Source organism: Fopius arisanus, unplaced genomic scaffold (genome assembly GCF_000806365.1).
Source record: "Fopius arisanus strain USDA-PBARC FA_bdor unplaced genomic scaffold, ASM80636v1 scaffold00150, whole genome shotgun sequence".
Lineage (NCBI taxonomy): Eukaryota > Metazoa > Arthropoda > Insecta > Hymenoptera > Braconidae > Fopius > Fopius arisanus.
The window spans coordinates 173,770-196,468 of NW_011887889.1; the positions used below are offsets into that span (position 1 = coordinate 173,770).

General features: G+C 41.8%; 1 protein-coding gene across 1 annotated transcript in view; it reads left to right on the forward strand.

Moving 5' to 3' along the window:
- Window positions 1-21,448, forward strand: part of LOC105272231 (Hormone-receptor-like in 78) — a 112,592-nt gene extending 91,144 nt beyond the window's left edge. The window contains exon 8 of the mRNA XM_011314250.1: window positions 19,928-21,448. Coding sequence (XP_011312552.1) covers window positions 19,928-20,187 — 260 coding nt within the window. The 3' untranslated portion in view covers window positions 20,188-21,448. The remainder of the gene's footprint in view (window positions 1-19,927) is intronic.
- Window positions 21,449-22,699: the final 1,251 nt, after the last annotated feature.

Consider the following 22,699-nt stretch of genomic DNA (forward strand, 5'->3'; position numbering starts at 1 on the left):
TACGAGCCCCCCAGATGAGAAGAAGAAGGACACCCGATGGCCCCCCCAAAACCAGGGAAGAACAAGTGAAAATGATAGGCAGCTATCACTCGTGCCACAGCTGCCCTACGAGTCACTGCCCCGTAAAGTAAAAGAGTCACACCGAAGAGACCCTGTGAAAAGACCCTGACAAATTTTGAAGAAACAAGGTGTGAGAAAAGGAATTAGTGTGTAAAAGGAATTATTGGAGGAACTATTTTGAGAAATACTGTGAGAGGAACTATTGGAAAGAATGTAAGGAGGAGAACTATTGCGAGGAGAGGAACTATTCTCGTGTGTGAAAGGAACTATTGGAAAGATTGTGAGGAGGAGAACTATTGTGGAGAGGATACACGGAGAGAGCAGAGAGAGAGAGAAGGAAGGAAGGAGGCAAAAGCCCAGAGGAAAACCGAGAGGATTCTGAGGACACCATTCCCCGTGAGTGCCCCATTTTTTATTCCCTGCCCCAACGAATTTCCCTGCCTCGTGTCAATTTCCCCCCAACGGTGAGCCTCCAGTAAATTTATTTTAGTTGTAGATTAAGCCCCCTATTAATTATTACCTTTTCAGTCGGCCCCCCTCACTTCTCCCCCATTTTCCAGAGTTAGAGCCTCCCCTTCTTTTTATTATATTATTTCGCGTAGCCGCAAGGGAGTTGGTCTTACCCCCCACCCTCGAGTTATATTAGTTAAAAGGCCCGGATTATTTTGGCGTAATAGTTTGTAAAAAGAGTAGAATACAGATAGTCAATTTATAAATCCCCCCGAGTAATTATTGAGAATCCCCCTCCCTCTTATTATTTCAGGTCCTCCCATAAATTATAATAAATGTCCCTTTCATTTTTTAGATTATCGTAAATTCCCCAATATCGTGCCTTCGCCGGGAATTATTATATTTTAATTCTCCGGCCAAGGTCACAAAGTTTACTCATATAGTAATACAGGAATATTATCGTAATAATATAATAGTACAGTATACTATACACTCTATACCTCTAGCTCTCGGTATGCTAGCGCAGGGCTAGGTAAACTCTGCTGTGAGAGCAAATCGTGCTCCCGACTTCAATTAGTATATGACAAAGGGTAGACGATAATCGATATTGTATCGAGTGATGGGTCTTTATGACCCAGGCCCTAAAAGCCTTTCCGCTGAAATCCACCGAAGTGGGGTAACGCTTAAGGAAAAAAGGAGAAATGTCGCTGAATAAAATGAAAAGGGGAGAAATGAGTAAAAAATGGAAAATACGAAATTTTCCTTCCCATCCCGTTTTTATTTATTTTGGCAGCTGAGACGACAAATAAAAGGTGAGAAAAATTTGTTCAATTTTAGAAATGAATATCGAATTTGACAATGTCATGTGTCAGTGGTCCTGCAATTATTTTTTCAAGAAATAAAATTGATTGAAGTAAAAATGTTAATTAAAGAAACTTAAAAAAAAAAGAATTATTAAAAAAGTACTTATTTTTTATATGACGAGATAACATCAGCCAATGAAAAATGCCAATAATTGAAGAAGTTGAATTTTTAGAATCATTTTAGTTTTTTCCCATGGATGATAGTTATGTTACATTCAATTCAAGAACGCGGCAGAATTCCAAGCTTTTACATGAACGTTCTATGTAATTTCAAAGAAGAATCAAAAATAAAACCTTTCCTCTTGTAAGAATGATTAAATTTAAAATAATGAGACGTATCATTTTTCATCTTGTTAAATTTTTCAAACTATTGAGTGTGTCATAGCCCGACCTGATTGGTGAATAATCAAAATTACAAATTGAAATTAAGAAATTGAAAAGGTTCAACAGCCACAATGACAAATTGAAATTAATTCTCACTATATCACTTATTGATATCGTCTAAAATGCTGGCCAACAGGGGGCAAAAATACACAATTAAAAAACTCCCTCAACAGAATTTACTCAATTCGCATAAGAGGTAAAATCATTCATTTTCTTCTTCCAAATTCATGTTAGGTTTCAACGAAACAGGAGTAAGAATCAGAACGAATTGTCACATCATAATATTCATAAAAATTTTTGTTCATGTTTAGATTTTCTAATTTCTCTTTTTATTGATCGCGGTGTCTACTGTTTCCATTCTACCATTTGGCAGACGCTTCATAGAACGCTCACTATTCCATATACTGTTCCCACAGTGATCGTAGTAGGACCCTTATAATTGGTATGGTTATCAACTTCATTGGATTCCTAACTAAAGTTCATGACTCTGCTCCGAGCCGCCTTCAGGTTGTCCATACCTGTGCTAGCGTATATAGACCGCTATCGACTTTCTATCGCTATCTAATTACCGATCGCTCCCTACCTCACCAATGCGACCCGTCATCAACCATCCTACCTCACCCACCGTCATCAGCTAGCGAGGAACGATCTTCTCCCATCTTTTCTCCATAACCTAGCACGCCGAGTGATTCTAAAATAGGATTGAATTTAGTTCCCTTAGTAATCAACTTTTTCAGGTACTCGAATAGTGTGAAGTGCTGGATCTTCCTAAGTCAAGACGATAAAATAATGAATAAACATATGGTTCAACAGATGGGCCCAAACTATTAATTAATTTGAGGCTTCTCTCTTCTATCAACAATGGATACATACGATTCCAGAATTTCCTAATCTGCACTGGCCGTAAATACTACAGCTACTGCATTCATCCTTTAGGGGTTGTATCTACGCTTATCCATACTTTTTTTTTATTATGAATAACCATTTAATATGGTCATACCCATTCCACATATAACACTGTATACTATGACGCATTCGGAAATCTTTTACCGTATCAGCATCAAGCACAAATAATTCTCCATTTTTGGAAATAGAATCGTTTTTTTCTGGGTAAAATGCCGTAATCAGGAGATGAAAAACTTATCCTTAAACCATAAAATAATGAGGTCTCTCCTTCCTTCGAAATTCGTTAAAGTGTCAGTGATTGAGGCAAACGATAAAGTATTATTATAGCTTCCTGTATTGAAGAAAAATTGTTTGCCTTTGGAATTGTGACATTCAATAAGTCACGAATTTCTACAGGAATAAGTCAAGACGTCGCGAATTTCTAATAGTCGAGTAAATCTAGAAAGTCCACATACTTGACTAAATGCAAATTAGTCGCCCTTCGATTAAATTTATACCAAACGTGTAGAATATTGCCCTGAACAACATATCAAAATGTCTCCATAGAGTCTAGGTGTTTCAATTATATTTTTAATTATTAAAAAACTATCGAAAATTGAGGGGTTAATGCCAAGAACACGAATAACTTTCAGTGAGCATATCCAATTGACAATAGAAAAATATCAATATGTCGGGCAAGAAAAACTCTACGAATCACAAGCGAGAACCTATCCCCTAGGAGTTATTGTTTTTTTTATGTCAATTGATAACTACATACTATTTACAGTTGCCTCGAGTAATCAGTTGTTAGCGCCAGGCCCAACCCCCTGCTGCGCACGCAACCCATTTATATCGACGCCATGCGCAGAAGATTTAAAAGATTCAAACGAGTAAAAAAAAATTCACTAAAATATGAAATATTAAAAACTTAACTCATAACTTCTCATAAAAATATCACCATAATCCATTTTATAGATTAATCTAAGGAATTGTTTGTCTTTAGGATTTATTATACTCCAAATTCTATTATAAAATTCTACCATTAGATTCACTTTCCTATCCATCTAATAAACGGTAATAATTATCTCAATTCTGGATATTTGAGACAATTTATTGAGTCTCATTCTATACATATTAATGTATATTGATGTAATTATGATGATATTTTTATGAGAAGTTATGAATTAAACAATTTTTAATATTTCATAATTCATTGAATTTTTTTTTACTCGCTTGAATCTTTTAAATCTTCTGCGCATGGCGCCGATGTGAATGGGTTGCGTGCGCAGCAGGGGGTTGGGCCTGGCGCTAACAGCTGATTACTTTAGGCAACTATAGATAGTATGCAGTTATGAATTAATATACAAAACACAATAACTCCTAGGGGATAGGTTCTCGATTATGATTCGTAGAGATTTTCTTGCCCGAAATACTGATATTTTTCTATTGTCAATTGGCTATGCTCAATGAAAGTTATTCGTGTTCTTGGCGTTAACCCCTCAATTTTCGATAGTTTTTTAATAATTAAAAATATAATTGAAACACCTAGACTCTCTCCATTTTGATATGTTGTTCAGGGCAATATTCTACACGTTTGGTATGAATTTCATCGAAGCGCGACTAATTTGCATTTGCAATGCTAGATTGCCTGCACTATAAGCGTCAAAAGACGTCGTGATCACACCATGGTACCGTGGGTATAGCAATCATTGAATAAATTTTGTTCGCTAGTCGATACATGTTCGTCGAAAAAATGTTCCAAGGTCGTTTTCTATCACTGTATCGTTGGATTTTCCTGTTTCTACGTTACGACAGCATTTTTTCCTCATACGATAAACTTTATAATTGCTTATCAACTTTAATTTTTGTTTTTTGCTTTTTTCTGTTCTGGTTATAATATTGCTAAGTTTACGCCTGCTGCACTTTCTCTATCTAATATTAGCTTTTTCACATATAAATTCCTATTTCTCAATCACCAATATAGGTTTCCTCACTCTACAGTTTTGTTGTCTCTGAGTCTCTTTAGTTTCTGCGCTTTCTCCTTGGTAATGTTGCCTCCTTGTTTCTGCGTTGATATTATTTAAATGTTCACTCATATTTACATAATAAAAACAATTATTATTGTTATGATCCTCACTAATGTCACTGAATTAATCGCTTTTTATTCTCACTATTTACTCTGAATCAATCCTTCCCCTTTCAACGATAAATTGTCCGTGTGAAAATGCCAGAAGTACAACTGTTTACTTATGTATGAACCATTGGTGATGAAATAGATATTGTTTTGTGAGAGTCCGGGTTGATGGAAACGTTATGACGATGGATGAGATGGGGGCGGCTTTTCGGGAAGCGTTGACCAGAGGAGATACTCAAGTGGCCATCATTATGGGTTAGAACGTGTCTAAGACCTAACCAAGGAGACAATACCTAAAATAAACGAAACTCAGAATCATTTAAAAAAAGCCACATCATTTTCCAAAGGTATTCCTAAGGGGATCTTTCATTGTTTTTCTTTTCCTATTGTTCACGGAGAGCCAATGACTTACGTGACCCCCCACTCGTAACAACAAAGGGGAACAGCCCCAAAGAAGCCAAGATCTCGGCAGCCTAGAAACGGACCACCTCAAACACGGCTTCCCGGATCGGCAAAAGAAAAGGCAGGCTAATAGGGGGTACATCTACCCCGAGTGATTACCCCCATTGGTTACAGAATCTAACGAAAGTTATGAGATGGTTTCAAGGAATTCACACAATTCACCAGATGATTTCTCGTTGTCCAGATAGGGGACAACTTCGGCTTCAAACGGTTCACTCCATTTGACACACGAGTATTTCTAATAGACAATAGTTATTCATCGCTGAAGAACTCCTATTGAACACGTTCTTATGAGACTTATCATACAGCATCTGGAACAGGACGAATTCTCTTCAAAGTGACATATAGATAGTGTAACCTAGTCCATTTGAAGGCATTGGAATATTCCATCAAAGCTAATTGTTCAAGTAGACTGAAAAAATTATTTCCGACTAAAAGTATCATCAAAAGATGAAAAATTATCTGAATGGAAAAGCTGGAGTCTTTTTCGGTAATTCGAAATGCGTCCGCTTCCGGTTAAGTAATACTTTTAATACATTTTTCCGGTGCAAAATTACAGAGAGTAACTTCTCAGCGCTGCAGAAACTAAACGAAATTATTTTCTGCATTGGATGTTGCTCTGTACGAATAATAACTCCCCATATATATATATTGAAGTTACCAAACTAAGCCAGATTCATTAGCGACACCATGACATTCAAGCATTCTGGACTTCGATCATTATCACATTGGGTCTTCTACTCGGTTTGATGAAGAAGTGACACACAATTTTTCGCGGAGAAACTTTTCTCTCCGAACAGATCCGTTTACGGATAGCGTGTATATATAGTTACGTATTTTTGTCCTCCGCGGAAGAAGGGAAAAAAACATACGCAGCCCTCGACGACCAACCCTGAATGACAAAAGTTAGGCGCCAGGACGTTTTTAATAAAAGGGCCAAAATATCAAAAGATAAATATTAAAGGACAGTTGCCGAATTGTCAGTAAATCAGCCGCGGAGGTGGCTGAGTTCCAATTTGCTGTCCTTGATTCTGAAATGGCTGGGTAATATCAAATTCAAATATATCCGAGCGTTGCGGGGTTAGAAATTTATTTAATGTATTAAAAATTAACAGAATACATAATTGTCTATCAAATTTTCCCGCCTTATTCTCAACATTTGATATCACACTTTGCTCCAAATAAAAAAAATAAATTAAGTGGAAATTGACAAATAAAAATTTTATTTTTATAAGTAAATTCCGTATGATAAGTCAAATAATAGAACATTAATGAATAAATTAAAAATGAATTAGATTCAGGAAAAATAAAATAAAATCGAGAACTATAATTCCTCGATAAGAGAATTGAGCAATTGAGAGAAAATTTGCCTCGACAGAAAGCAAAAAATACTATGGTTATGGTTATGGTTAAAATACAGATAGGCATTTGCTGCCCTCTTGTCACCGAACCCCTACTGGGCTATTATGGCTCCATTTTCCTTCTCATCCCTATAATTCTAGGCCAGCTCTTCTCACCAGTTTTGGTAGATTCCCGGCGTCTAGGTCCGCTACATAGCTGATGCTAGGGAAGGCGGTTCCCCAGCAATTTAGCCTTGTTATAGCCAGTGCAGGGCCACGACAAAGTATATGCAGGCTGTCCTCGTCTACCTCAAGGCATAGTCTGCAGCGGGCATCGCTTTCGATGCCCATGTTTTTGCAGTGTGTCCTAAACCTACCATGTCCAGTGAGGAGCCTGATTGTGGTGCTCAGTTCCTCTCTTTTCATGTTGAGTAGCTTTTCCTTTCCTTGTTTAGGGTTGGCATGAGGGCTTTGGATTTTCTGCAGGTTGTGATCTGCTTCCATCGCCCTTGGTGTTCCTTCCGGAGTTTGTTTTTAATTCGAGACATTCCGGTCGCGACAGGGACTCCCACTGTCATGACCTGGTCATCATTTGACGTCCCATGCCTTGCCAGTTGGTCCGCTATCTCGTTTCCTTTTATCCCTTTGGGGCCCGGGACCCATGCCAAAGTTATGTTATTGGTTGCCCCTAGTGCTTCTATAGCTGCCATCGTCTCCCAGACCAGCTTCGATTCGGTGCTTGGTCTCTTTAGGGCTTTGATGGCAGCATTGCTGTCCGACCAGACGTATACAGGGTGTCCGAGATAAAATTGTACACCCAAATAACTATTGAATGTGGGTAGTAATCGAAAAATCTTTCAAATAGAAGTTGTAGGGCTCCAAGTGGGAAAAATAATGAGATATGTTTTGAGCATTTAAGTCTTCATGTTTTTATGCTACAAGCATAAGTTCATTTTTTTCATATGGGATCAAAAATTTTCTTGTAACAAAAATTGTTGTACTCGATGAGATGAATCTAATGATGTCACACATAATGTGTTTTTTATGCGTTCTGAGCTCAAAAATACTAAAAATGGAGCTTGTCAACGATATTCCAAATTCAGACACGATAAACAGAAAAATAAAGGAGAAACAAAAAGGCGCCAATGGATTGTTCTACTAGAAAGCTGTTACAACAAGTGCTCAATGTTCCCACCATTCACTTCAAGACACAACTCAAGTCGACGTCGGAAACTCTGCACAACATTTCGAAGCGCTTGTTGAGGAATGTTGGCAATAGCGCCTCTGATACGTGTTTTCATGTCTTCTGCAGTCGTTGGTCGATTTTCGTAGACTACATCTTTAATGTAGCCCCATAAATAAAAATCGAATGGAGTTAGATCAGGTGATCGCGGAGGCCATGGAACAGGACCACCTCTGCCGATCCAACGACGAGGAAACGGAACATTGAGATAATTCCTTACACAAAGTGCAAAATGCGGTCGCGCACCGTCTTGTTGGAACCACATTCTGAGTCTTGTGTCAAAGTGTAAATGTTGCAATAAAACTGGGAGGTCATCTTGTAAAAACTGTAAATAACGTTGACCGGTGACTGTTTCGTTGAAAAAATACGGCCCAATCACTTGCCCATCAACAATGCCACACCACACATTTACACTCCACTGATGCTGGTGGTCAATGTGCTGAGTCCAGTGAGGATTTTTCATAGAACAATAATGGGAATTGTGACGGTTTAATGCGCCAGTACTTTTAAACGTCGCTTCATCACTGAAAAGGACATTTTAGAAAAACTCGGGACTTTCGTTCAAGATCCCTATGACGAAGGGTCAAAAAGCAACACGATTCTATCCATCTTGTGCAGACAGTGCTTGTGTCAATCGGATATGATATGGATGGTAACGGTTCGATTTCAAAATATCGTGAGCTGTGCTTCGTGGAATACCTGAATCTCTCTCAATTTCTCTTAAAGAGATGTGAGGGTTCATGTGAACCATGGAAAAAAGGGTAAGCGTACGAGGATTGTCAGGATTCATCCGTTGTTGTCGTTGTCGTCGTTGCAGAACTCTTCCTCTTCGACAATTTCTCTCGATAATCCGAATGCATGAAGCTGAGGGATGACGTAATCGGTTTCGGTACCGTTGTCGATACAATCAAGCGGCCGCGCGATATGCACCTCGGCATTCTCCCCAAACCAGTAGAATATCCACAACTTCATTTGCGGAATAAACCATGATACGCGAAATCACTCAAAAATAATCCGAACTCAATAATGACCCCATTCGTACTACCTAAGAAACAATAAACACTAAGGTACACCAGATAGCTCTGGTATTTACACTTTGGTGTTTACTGGTTATTATTTAAAGGCCACTTTCTGTTTATCCTGTCTGAATTTGGAATATCGTTGTCAAGTTCCATTTTTAGTATTTTTGAGCTCAGAAAGCATAAAAAACACATGTGTGACATCATTAGATTCATCTCATCGAGTACAACAACTTTTGTTACAAGAAAATGTTTGATCCCATATGAAAAAAATGAACTTATGCTTGTAGCATAAAAACATGAAAACTCAAATGCTCAAAACATGTCTCATTATTTTTCTCACTTGGAGCCCTACAACTTCTATTTGAAAGATTTTTCGATTACTACCCACATTCAATAGTTATTTGGGTGTACAATTTTATCTCGGACACCCTGTATATGTTTTCCTGAGGTCGGTTTTGATAGGAGAAGTTCTATGCAGTTTTTAATTGCAAGGATTTCTGCCTGAAAAACAGTGGCCAGGGGTCCAATGGGCCAGCTGTCTCTGTGGTTTTCTTTTGGCCCGTATAGCCCTGCACCGTATTGGTGTCTGCGGCCCGAGCCATCCGTGTACCAGTGTATTACATTGCTACCTGGGGATTGTTTTACCCTTTCCCAGTCCTCTCTGTCAGGTATATATGTCTTGAAGCCTTTCCTGATCAGGTACCTCCTGGTTGTTCTATCCTGATCTATGTTCAGGGAGCTCCTGTTCAGTATATCGAGCTTGGCATGTGCCGCACTCGACTGATTCCATTCCCCCTGGCATATCAGCCTATAGGCGGTTGCCTCTGCCTTGTACAGCACCGCTAGGTCAAGTGGTGCTGTGTTCATTGCCACTTCCAAGGCTTCGGTCGGTGTGGTTTTCATCGCCCCAATTGCAGCCCTGAGGAATTTTTCCTGCAGTGCTTTTAACTGGTTCTTAGTCCCAACCTTCCTCACCCTGGGCCACCATATCACAGCAGCGTACATGAGCCTTGGCAGTAATACCATCTAGTATAGCCATAGGCTGATTTTGGCGTTGAAACCCCACGTCCTTCCTATGGCTCTGTTGCAAGTCCAGAGTGAGGCATGTGTTTTACCCATCTGTGTAGCTATGTGTTGTTTCCAGTGCAGCTTGGTGTCCAGAGTTACTCCCAGGTACTTCACTGAACTAGCGTAAGCGATGTCCACTCCTCCAATTTTAATTGGTCGTGGAGTGACCACTTTATATTTTCTGGGGAAGATCATGGCAGACGTCTTTCCAGGATTAACTGTTAGTTTCGTTTCTTTACACCATTCCTCCAGTATTCCCACAGCACGGATTTGTCTGTCTCTTAGAGTTTCGAGGAAGTTTCCCCTCGCGACAATGGCTATGTCGTCAGCATAGCCGTTCACCAGAAAGTTCTCTTCTTTCAATTTCTCTAGAAGGTCATCGACAACTAGGCTCTACAGGAGTGGAGACAAAACTCCACCCTGTGGACAACCCTTGGTCGGGTGCCCTTCTTTTTTCCTGCTCTCCAACATGCTTTTCGTCCAGTCAATGATGCAGTCTGGAAAATTTTTCCTCGACATGGCCCTTGTTATGATCTCGTATTTAGTACGATCAAAGGCGCCCTCGATGTCCAGGAACAGGCTGAGTGCGTAGCCCTTTCCCTCTGTCTGTTCCTCAATCTTAGCCACTAGGTGATGCAGGGCCGTTTCCGTCGACCTGTCTGCCCTGTAGGCATATTGTGAGGGTGATAGGGGTCTCTCAAGGAGCAGTGTGCTCTTTATGTAGTGATCCACCAGTCTTTCCAGTGCCTTCAATATGAAGGAGGTGAGGCTGATGGGTCTGAAGTCCCTGGGCTTGATATGCCCGTGCTTTCCAGATTTGGGGATGAAGGCAATCCTCGATCTCCCCCAAACTTTTGGTACAGTCCTTAGTGCCATGCTTGCCCTAAGTATTTTCGTTACGGGTCCCAGAATAATGTCGATCCCTCTCTGCAAGAGGATTGGGTAGACTCCATCGGGTCCCAGCGCTTTTAGGGGTTCAAGGATGTTGACGGCCCATTCTACCCCTTGCGGGTGGACTATCTTAGCTGCCAAGGCCCATTCCTGCGGCTTGTAGGTGCCTCTACAGGTTTCTGTTCCTTGTCTCATATCCCCCGAGTGCGTGAACCACGGGAAGGGCTCTTCTAGCAGCAGTTGGCGAGTGTCTTCTGTGGTCCAGGTATAGCTTCCATCCGGTTTGATTAGACAACCCAGATTAGAGGCGCCCTGTCCTCCCAGGATCTGTACCAGCCTTGAAGCTTCAGATTGGCTCTCCACCCCACTGCTAAATTTCTTCCAGCCCTCGTTTTTGGCTATTACGAGTGCTTTATTATATTTCCTCTGAAGATCTCTGCGATCTTCGAGGGCCTTCTGCCTGCTGTTTTCCGTGTACGCGGCCTTCACCTTGTCTCACGCTTTCCTTAGCTGGCGTCTTAAAATGGACAGTTGGTTATTCCACCAGCCCACCATTTTTGTATTCCGCGGTCTTTTAATGGTGCTGCTGTTTTCATAAGAGTCCCTGATCACTTCCCCGAGACGTTCGGCTGCATGTTCCAGGTCTCTCTTATTTCTGAACCTTGAGGGTACATTTTGGATTCTCACGAAGGGTTCCTCTCTGTAATTGCCCCAGTTTGTGTCCTTTGGATTTCTCCTAGGGACCTGTTCCGATTCGCACGTTAGTGACAGGCATATTTAGCTGTGGTCTGAGCCCGAAGGTTCTTTCGACACCTTCCAGTCTTTTGTCCAACTTGCCATGCCTGTCGTGCAGGTGGTTATGTCCAACACTTCATGTGTTCTGCAGTCCATGAAGGTTGGTTCTTTTCCTCTGTTCAGGATTTGGAGGTCTTTTTCCATAATGAAGTCATTTAGGGCTTCTCCTCTAGCATTGGTATTTGAGCTTCCCCACCCCAGATGGTGTGAGTTCGCATCGCTACCAAGTAGAAGTTCCAGCCTTTCATCCTTCACTTTTTTAACGAGTTCTTCGACCTCCCTTGTTGGAGGAGGTTCCATGGAATCATATGGCAGGTATCCTGATCCCGCTATGAATTCGAGGGCCTCCTTCTCCTCGGTGAGGACCTTGAGCTTCAGAGCCGTGAGGTTCTCTCCGCTTTGTTGGTGTAAGAAGGTCGCCTGTGCGCCCTTTACTAACACACAGGTCCTAATCTTCTTTTCTTGGGTGTTCGAGTGAAAAATTCTCCCACCCCCCCCCCAGGCCCTTTACCACCCCGTTCACGAACCATGGTTTTTGAATTAGGGCTATGGCTGTCTGCACCCCAGCTAGCATCTTGCAGAGAACTGCTGAGGCGCTTTTACTGTGGTACAGATTAATCTGGACTATTTCTACCGACTTATGAACCATTTTTAGGTTCACCCGTCGATAGGCTTGTCCTTTTCCTCATGCCGGTTCTTCTCGAGCAACTTGATAGTTGCTGTTTGAGTCCCGCAGTGAGGTTTAAAAGTGCAAGCCTCTAGCGCCTGCAGGGTTTGATCCCTGATCAGGGCAGCAAAGTTGGCGCCTGTGGCTCCCTTTTGTTTCGCTGCCTCTAATCAGGACCCAGTCACCTTTAAGGTCGGTGTTCAGTCGTCCCATGAGCACGATTGCCTCCTGGGCGGTGACATCCTCGTCCCCAAGCTGAACTACCACTCGATGTCGCTTCCGTAGCTCCTCCGGTGGCATCACCACGAGGACGAGGTCCCCGATTTTGTTTTCGGCGAACAGTCCTTTCAGCCAGTTCCCCGTTTCTTCGTCGGTGCAGCCAACAATGGCTGCCCCGTCCCTCTCCCACACACCTTCAAATGTCGGTGCCTTAATCCCCTCTGGTAGGGAGAGGATCTGGGACCTAAGCAGTCCCTTCAGACCCTTGCTTTCTTCGGGTGTGATTTTTCGATCTGGGTAGTTCTCTGGGACGAGAGCCCACCTGATCATTTTCTTTGCGACCTGAGCGTAGGTGCCAAGATCGGTCTTGGGCCTTTTTTCAGGTCACGTGTTGTGGGGGCTTGGGGTGCCATCGGGTTTCAGCCGTTTCGCGGCTGCTCCTCTTGACATTCCCTCGCCGCCACTCTTACCCTTGTTTGTCCCAGAAGGAGTGCTTGAGGTTAGATTAGCCCTTCTCTCCTTCTGGAACCGACGCCTTGCCGCGCCACTTAGTTTTTTCCCCCTGAGTTGTTCTCCACCAGGTCCAGTATTCTGGCCCTGGGGTTCTTCCGTCCCAGGTGGTTTTTCTATTTCATTTTGTGTTTTGGTCTCCATATAAAATCCCACGAGTACCACGGTAATGCGGTATCACCCAGGCAGAGCCGTGTATGCTTGGGGCTTGGCTACTTACGCTCGGAGGTCGCCTGGTATCCGAGGGAACCGTTTGAGATGCAACTTACCCTCCACCATGCAGCCATTGGCACGGTATCATACACCGTAACTTGGGGGAGCTGGTTCGCGATGGGTTTTCCGGCTTCCCTTGTGGTTTCCCACGTTCCGTTCTGCCTTATATTCCCCATTAACCTGGTTTTTAGCCAACCCCGCGCAGAGTTCGAGACATCTGTGTCCCGGCCTCCGCCGAGGTGGTTATTCCGCCCGGCCGTCCTCCTATCCACCACCCGGAAACGCGCTTGGTTGGTGGCTCAACTGCGCTCTCCGCACCCCTGTCAAGGGGTTTAGAGAGACCCAAGAAAAAAAAATACTAACAATATTTGAAAAAAATAAAAACAAAAATAATCAACAAACACAAAACTCGAGCATCGAGAGATGCTCCAAATCCTCTTTCAATGCTGTAAATTTTTGAAATATCATCTGGAGTATTAAACAGCTTCGAGGCCACCAAAATATAAGATGGCAACCTTGAGGATACTAACAGTGACCTCGAAATTCCCATAATCGTTGGAACAATAGAAAATGGATAACCAAGTCGACGATACACAAAATTCACTAAAAACATGAGAGACGCGAGTCTTATAAGAGAATCTAATGATAACCGCGATTATCCCAGTAAATGAGAATCATTCATAACAACAAAGAAAAATAGATCATCAATCTCCCACTAAATAGAATCGAGCAAGTCTGGAGGTTTTTTCTCTAACGAGAATAGTCTGAAATGCCAATGGACAGATCGTCTGATTAATTTAACAACAACAAAAAAAAATTCATCTAACTTCACAAATTATATTTATATTTATCCGCCGCTCACCAATTTTTACTGCTTCAGTCTCTGAAGAGCAGTTGGATTATGTCTCCAAAATTCCTGCAGATCTTCGACTGTTAAAACGGTTACCAATGACTCAAGTTGGCAGGAACTAATTTTTGTTGTCGTTCTCCAGACGCCCAAACAAGAAGTGTCGTTCAATGGCAGAACGACAAAGCTCAACAGGTGACGAGACCTGCAGAAGCCATGATTGGCTCGTCACCAACCAACTAGTTTTCGGATTGGCTGTCAATTCACACAACCATAAGGTATATTGCGGACTCCTAGACCACCAATAAATAAGAAAAATCATTTTCCAAAACTCGGTTCAATTTCTCTCATTAACGAGCTCAAAATTTTCATTGTTAAAAATTCGCCTAGCTGCTGATTTGGAGCGAAGCGAATTCTAACTCCGAAGGCTGGCGCCACCAATCCGTCTTTCCATGAAGTTCCCCAAATCCAGCGGGAACTCCAAATTCGTCCTGAAACCTCCACACGCTCTCGAACAAGACCCAAAATCCCGCGATGATTCAAAATTGTATGAGCGGTTAAACAAGGCTATAAACAAAGATAATGAAAAAAAGATGAAACAAAATAATCAATAAAATTCCTTTCATAATTAATAGACCCTTGCCTCGTCATTACTTCTCGTCTGGACATCTAGAAACCCGACGAACGGTCGAAAAAAAAAGAAAAGAAAAATACCACGTTACAATATATAGACATATACATTGCGTACATATTATTGCACTTATAGACGGCGCATGGAGTACATTTTTTCCTGAATTCTTTTCTTAGTTTCCTGGATTGGTCGACATGACGAATTTTTTATGTGCTTGGATAATTACAAAAAAGTAAAGAAAATCTATGGATATACATATATATATATGTATATATATATATGGCTATTTAGCCATTTGTCTATTACTGGCCTCCTACATGGACATCCAGGTTTTCAATTATTTTGTAGTTACTTTTTACATTTTTTAAAACAGCAGGACCTATTCTAATAGGAATGATAATCTTTACCTTTGTATTTGATCCTGCCATTTGCATGCATTGGCAACATGTCACCAAATTGGCCGTTCGATCATACATGCAGTTGATTTTTTCTGACTCTTTACGAAGTAGTCAAAAACGATGCGATGATGCATGGTCTCCATTTTCATTTCTGAATAGAATACCATTGATTCTCGTGTTTTCTAAGTTTATAAAATCGTAAAAAATATGGTAAAGCTACTCATGAATCATGAAACATGGCATTTGCTAATCATGAATTTTCCATGTTACCTCAGTTATATCCAGCATTTATCAATTCAAATTTTATTGTTTGTTCTTGGTGATAAGAATCGTTCTTTACGCATGGAATGTAATAACAAGAAAGAAAATGCAAATATAGATATGAGACCATGCATATGATGCCATTCGTCTACTATGGTGTGTAAGAGGATTTTCTCCGGGTCAACATCCCGAGTTAAATCCTCGAAACTATTCTGGCTGTCGTCTCTATCGTTCACGATTGGGCGCCAGCCAGGTTTTCATGGAAAACCTGACGGAAACCAGCCGCGAAGGAGTTCGTCGACTCCGCGGACATTCGGTGGCGGGTCTCACAATGCCGAGCCAGCATCAGCATGACACGGTAGAGTGGGCGAAGTTCACCAGCGTCTGAGTAACTCCGGTTACCTACATTAGCCGCAGTTGCGGCATCGTAACGCGAGACTTTTAAGGGAACGTACCACCCAGGTCTTTCGCGGAGGGATCTGGCTACCCCTCACATGTCTTCCATTCTCCTCCAGGGTGGCTCGACCCGGAACGTGACACAGATTACCTGCGAATCCTCCTCACCCCGCAAGGCGCTAAACATCTCAAGGCACATGCGACATTGGCATCCGGAGACCTTTCTCACCCACCTAATGTGCACCCCAACTAGAGTATGCTTAGGAATATCAATCTCATCGCGAGCCAAAACCAGAGCTACTTCTGACGGAGGCACGTGCGATCGGGCCGACGGGAATCGACTCGATTCCCAACCCTAGATCCACCCCGACACCATGAATTTCACCCTGGAGATGGGTGTCTGCGACCGAAACCGTTCGTTCCGCAGCGACAAAGCAATCCATTTCGCTAGTCGGGGAAGCATAAATGTCCCCATCTCTCGCTATCTCAATCTACGATTGGGAACACCGAGCTCCCAAAGCATCCGCTCGAAACCAGCACTCAACTGCGACTGTCTCGAGATCTCCGAGGGCCTCCTCGCTCTAGTCTGAACCTCTCGGTATCTGTGGGTCATACGTTACCCCACCGCCAGCAATCCCCTCGATGGGATCACCTAGCCGTTTGTTCCTGGTCTAAATCGACGGCGCCCTTCAGAACCACCCAGTTGGAACGCCTGTACGTCGGCCATGCGCTCCACGTTAGATGGGGTGGGCATTCGAGAGGCTGATCCTTCGAAGGGGTCAGTGGCGACCTTCGAATTCGGCGCGCTCCAGAAAAGGCTAATGTCAGGGATATCAGGGAACGTCCCGGCACACGGCAGTTCATCACTGATTTCTATATATCTGGATAGACTATCGCGTATTCCCCTGGTGAGGCCGATTTGAAAATCAATCAGCGCCTCTGAATAGTAGTCCGAAAACTAAAGTTCTATCAAGTGCGCATGCTCAGCGCAGTTGTCAGTGGAAGGGGAGAAGCATGTTTATCCGTGATCACCCTCCATTGGGTGACGCGGATGCGCAGTCAAGGGCACTGTAGTACTTGAGCTACTATTCTGAGGCGCTGCTTGTCCCACAGTACTGCCTCAGTGTCGGCGTAGTGGGGGCATATGGATAGCCTATCCAGTTACATAGAGATCAGTGCAGTTCACCCAGCCGTACTCGAGAGAGGGGGGGCATCGGCACTACTGCCGACACTGCTCACTCACTCGGCAGAGCTGCTTCGGCTGGCTCCCAGTGCGGACCACTGGCAGCTACCTTCCGAGCCCTTAGGAGGCTCCCAATGCCCTGCATTGGTCTTCGTCGTTCCCTAGGCGAGGATTATCCTCTCCCTGGTAACACTCTCTGAGTGAGAGCAATACTCTCCTCGGGTGGTGTCCTCTAGATAAGAGCCATATCCCCCCGGTGGCGTTCTCTGGGTGAGAGCCATCCTCTCCCTGGGTAAGCCCATCCTCTCGGCCTACCGGTACTCCGCTATCTTTTGCCGCGCTCTCGGCGAATTAGTTCTATAGGTCGCCCTCCGCGCCTCGGATTCCCGCAAGTATGCTCTCGGAGTCCCGAGCCTAATCTCGTTACTCTCTTTATTTCATGGTTCGGTTATTGGACTCTCGTATCAGTGGACCCCGACCCTCTCCCGACGATCTAGCATCCTGAGCGACCCCAGGCTTCCCCGCTTCCGTTCCCTTCGTCATCGGCTTTAGTGTGGACTAGTGTGGTTCACGGTTTTGGTTTTACGGATTTAGGATTTTGTGTTGTCGAGAGGACGAGCTTCAACCCTATCGCCGAAAAATGAAATGGAAACTCATGTAGTAGCACCACAAAAGTAACAAAACGGACGCGTAGCGCGCGTTCATCTCTAGTATGAAATAATTCCCAACGAAGACACAATATTCTGGAATTCATTATAACGCGAAAAATTAGGAGGGTATCTGAAATACTAACAGGGAGGGAGGTCATAAATGATGACTCGGGGGGATCTTTATAGATTGATACTCTGTATTTCACGTCTCGGTCCAACAACATTAACACACAAAATAATCCAGGCCTTTTGACTGATAATTAACTCGAGGGTGGGGGGTAAGGCCAACTCACTTGCGACTACGCACAATACAATAACACAGAAAGGGTGTAAGGAATGGGACTCTAAATCTGCAAAAGGGGTAAGGTAGGGGAGGGCCGACTGGAAAAGTAATAATTAATAGGGGGCTTCACTGACAACAGAAGAAAATTTCATGGAGACTCACCGTTGGGGGGAGATTAATATGTGGCAGGGCAGTTCGTTGGGGCAGGGAATAAAAATGGGGCACTCACGGGTGATGAAGTCGCCAACTCTCCTTTCGGCAGTCCTGGGGTATTTTCCTCCTTCCTTCCTTCTTTCTCCTCCTGAGTAAACTCTTCGAACTTGTCCAACTTCACAGAACTCCACACGAGCCTCTCTTCTGATACAAATCGACTTCACCAATGTCTCTTCACAGGGTCCCTTCACAGGATCTCTCCACACTAATTCCTCTCCTCTCAATAATTCCTCTCTGTTATTGAGCTCAGGAACTCATGGGGCAGCTGTGGCACGAGTGATGGCTGTTAATCATCCTGATTTCTTCATCGATTATCGTGGGTAATCGTGGTCAGTCGGGGGCACCCGTTATCGGCTGTCCTTCTCTTTCTTGCGGGACGTCTTCTTTCTTTCGGGGTCACGTGGGGTTCTCTTCGTTGATGCGTGAGTGCTGCGGCGAGGGAAAATAGGGACAGGGGTAACGAATTTCTGGGTATGGATTGCCAAACGGTGGCGAAAAAGAGTAACTTAAACGTAACTTAAACTACGAAAAATAGGATGAATTAATTAGGTGACAGGGTAAGGGGCGGGGGCGCGGGAACAAAATTCTCACAATTGATATTAGAATCATTGGTATTTCTCTATTTCATATTTATACTTTTCTAATTTGGCGAAATTTCTTGGACACATCGCTTCCTCGAATTAAATTAATGCTGACATGCTCTAATTTTATGCACACAAATAATTACTCAGAATGGACATCAAAAGATACGATTTTACTGTCATTACTCTTATCATCGCCTAAAGGTTTTATCAGTTGCTATGAATTGAAATTTCTCTAATTGGTATCATTGTTAGAATGGTTTTAGGTATTGGTACCGTATCACCAAAGTGGGCATCGTAGAGAACATGGAGCTAATTCCTTCTCAATCTACATTGATTTATCATAGTATATGACACCTTACATGCTCTTTACTCCTATTCCTAAATATAATGCCCAGATTCTCCGAGTTTATGAAAGCATAGAAGATAGAATCGATCTAATAAAAATTGATGTTCCAATCAGGAATCTCATTTTTTACTTCAGTGGTATTTAATATGTCAAATCGAATTTCAATTATCTTGAACCAGTCTAGGGGATAAAAATTGTTGTGTTCTACTCTTCTGTAAGCACAATAAACTTCTGCTAAGCCTGTATTTCCATGCTGTTTGTTTTTCATGATTCAATACCGGTTTTCTGGCTATATATATTACAATGATTACTAATTAGTGAGCTCGGCGATTGTGCCATCAAAGTATACGGTATGTACTATACCGATCGTTCCGGTGCCAGTTACAAAATTGGCCAATACAGCCTCGACTGGTTATTTTGGTGACTTGATACGAGTTTTTCAAGTTTGACAGAAATTAGATTTCCCTTCACCTATGTATACATTGAACTGATATGATAAAGGCTGATGAAATTTATCCAAAAATTACAACAGTGTTTTTGAAGAAGTGTGGAATTCATCAATGTATCGGAAAAATTTCGCTTCCGTCCACCTATTAACCACCGACAGTCAAGGCTTTCAGAACGGAATCAGTTAGCCTTCACCTTTAGACCCTGCAGAATGTCATGAAATGCTTGCAATAATTTTTTCATAGCGAATATTTGGTTGTCTCGGTCGTATTTATGTATGATATATTTTGGTGAGTCTAACGAAAGAGTACGGATAATGTATGGAAATTTTGGTGACCATAACCAAAAAAAGACAATTCATATATATATACATATATCCACAGTAATCCAGCGGTTCCCACATCCTATACATGCATAGGCGTGTATAGTAGCAATCGACCAGTGACAAAAAACGTTACTCTCTTTTTTTTTTATTATTACAGATAATATTCTGGCAGATACGTGGCATAAAAAAGTAGAGATTCTTCAGGAAGCTACTTGGAGTGAACTACAGCAACGTGTGGGACCACAAAGGCTTCCTAGGTTATTATTGAAACTTGCACCACTCCGTTCAATCAACCCACGCATTCTCGAGGACCTCTTCTTCGCTGGTCTCATTGGTAGAGTAAGCGTAGCAAGTGTTGTGCCTTACATACTTGGAATGGAAGACTGTAAAAGTGAAATGGATGCACAAATGGGATAACAATCTCTGATTATGAAATATCGATCGTTACCTAAAAGTATGGCTTAGATATAAGTATTCAGTGTTCCATTTTAACATTCTTATTAAACTGAAGAAAAAAAAACGAGGAAGTATTTATAACAATGTTTCATATTATCAGGCAATTTGCGGGTGCGGGCAATCGTTGGTTGAAATAAATGAGTCAATAATACCTCTGCATTTGAAAATATTGCAGAACATTATTTGTTTTGTTAATGTACTTAGTTTTATATTCCATTTTATTTTCGCTGAAGAAGTTTAGGGACTTAATTAATTAAGATAAACTGCAACTTAGATTCAGTTGATTAATATATGTTAAGCGTGAATTAATTTGCGCAAAATATCTTAATAATATCGTACCTGTCGAATTAGTTTTTTTAATCACTATCTGTAATGTTGATGCTCTTAGATTCATTAGCCTGACCTGCTAAAGTTGTTAGTTATTACGTAATCACTATCCTTTTTCACTGTTCTATTTTACTTCGTTTAAAGACGGTCACAACATTTTCACATATGTAAGAATGAAATTCTGACAGTTTTTTGCGAGTAGCAATAATTATATGGTTTAAACATTAGAATTATATAGTTTTATTCCGTTATACGTGAATTTTCGTTTTGTTTTCATGAAAACGGAAAAATGAAATGTGAAATATGAATTCAGTTCCATAAATTAATATCTGGCTAATACAACATAGTTTTAGACGTTTCAAAGTGTAACTAAAAATTGACTTTTTGAAGAGAGTATGAATAATACAATTTTTTACCGTAAGTCTCATAGTAAAGACAGTATATAATATAATCAGAGGAACGTTCTGGATAGGTTTCTCGAAAAATTCTTCAAAAATGTTATCCTAAAACCGGTTGAAAGAGATATTGAGCGTGGTCAATGCAAATAAAAGATGTTTCCATCACGGTCTCAACATAACTAATGCTATTCCCTAGTGCATTTCTATAATCTATTAGTATGTTTGCATTTGGCAATTTGAATTAAAAATTTTTAATTTTGGGAAGTTTTCAACATTTTATTAATAAATTGCCATTCATTTTGAAGATTTTCAAGTTTCAAGTAAATAAACTGTTCAAATATTAGTGGAGAAACATAAATAACGTTCAGACAATAATTGAAGAGCCTTCCATCCATTTTGAACATCTTCTACTGCTAGAAATTAAAAAAAGAATCGTGTGTCCATCTCATTGTGTTGTGAATAATAAAATGTGCCTAGAAATGAATAATTCACAAAGATCAGTCAAATATTTATATTTATTTCAAATTAAATGCAATCTGATTCACTCATTATAATTCCTAGAGGTATATTATGACGCAATTTTAGAGGGTTCACAGAATTCGTCGCTTAGTGCACAGTTGCCCGGCACTAACAACTCTTTACATTGAAAATTGTTAGGCAGCTAATGAAGAATGCCGTTGAAAGAAGCAGACGTCCTGAGCACATGACACCGATTGAATGATTTCTTCAATTTCTCATTGTCACCAATGAATTGATGCTATGCTTCAGAACACCTATACAAAATGCTCACATCTTAGTATGTACTTTGATTTCTTGAAATCAGTCTTTCAACTTGAAATTTTGTTTTGAAAATTGTAACGAGCATCGGGGAGGCCCGTTAGGACCCCCGAGAAGAATTTAGAGAGGGAGTGAGACAATTAGAAGACGGGTTAGGTTTAGGCTAAATTAGGAATCCCCTTTTTGGGGTGGTTTAGGCGTCATTAGGTTCAGGGTTAGGGGGATTTTAGGAGAAGGATAGGGTAAGCCCTCCGGATCGGGAAGTCCGGCTGAAAAGCCGGCGCTCCACGAAAAAGGGTTTTTGGGGATCGATTATTACGGGTGGAAGGTCGTACGGGGCAAAAGTTATAATTACTCCGGCGGATTGCCAAGACTGGTTACGGGTGGAAGACCGCTCGGGATAAAATCAGTCGTTATCCCGGCGGATTACCGAATAAATTACGGGTTAGTGAGATAAAATTATGTGTAAGGGTTAGGAATAAAGGTCTTTTGGCCCCGAGAACCCAGGAGAACCGATCCTGAAGAAATGAGGGTGATAGATTAATTTTAGGATTGGGAATTAATTCAAATTTAAATTAATTCCCCCGCGAAGGACTTCGCCCGGAATAGGGCAGACAGATCCACTAATCATCAACCAATCGATTGGTAGGCGTGATTAGGAGAGGTCAGCGTCGCGGAACACTGACCTCCGAAAATCAGGTACGCCTCGACGGTGGAAGAGGAAATACGCGAGTGAATACGTGAGTGATACAGTGCACCACCGAGAACATTCCAGGACCACCGAGGACACCCAATTCGGTAGGCGGAAAAAATATCCCCGGAAAAAATAGCCCACACACCCAAAACGTGTTAAAACCCACCCAATTTGATAGACCATAGGAAAATTAGAGCCCCTGAAAAAATAGACAACGAAAAAAATAATTAAATTAAAAAATAATTAAATTGCGCGAGTTTTAACACGTTTTGAATGT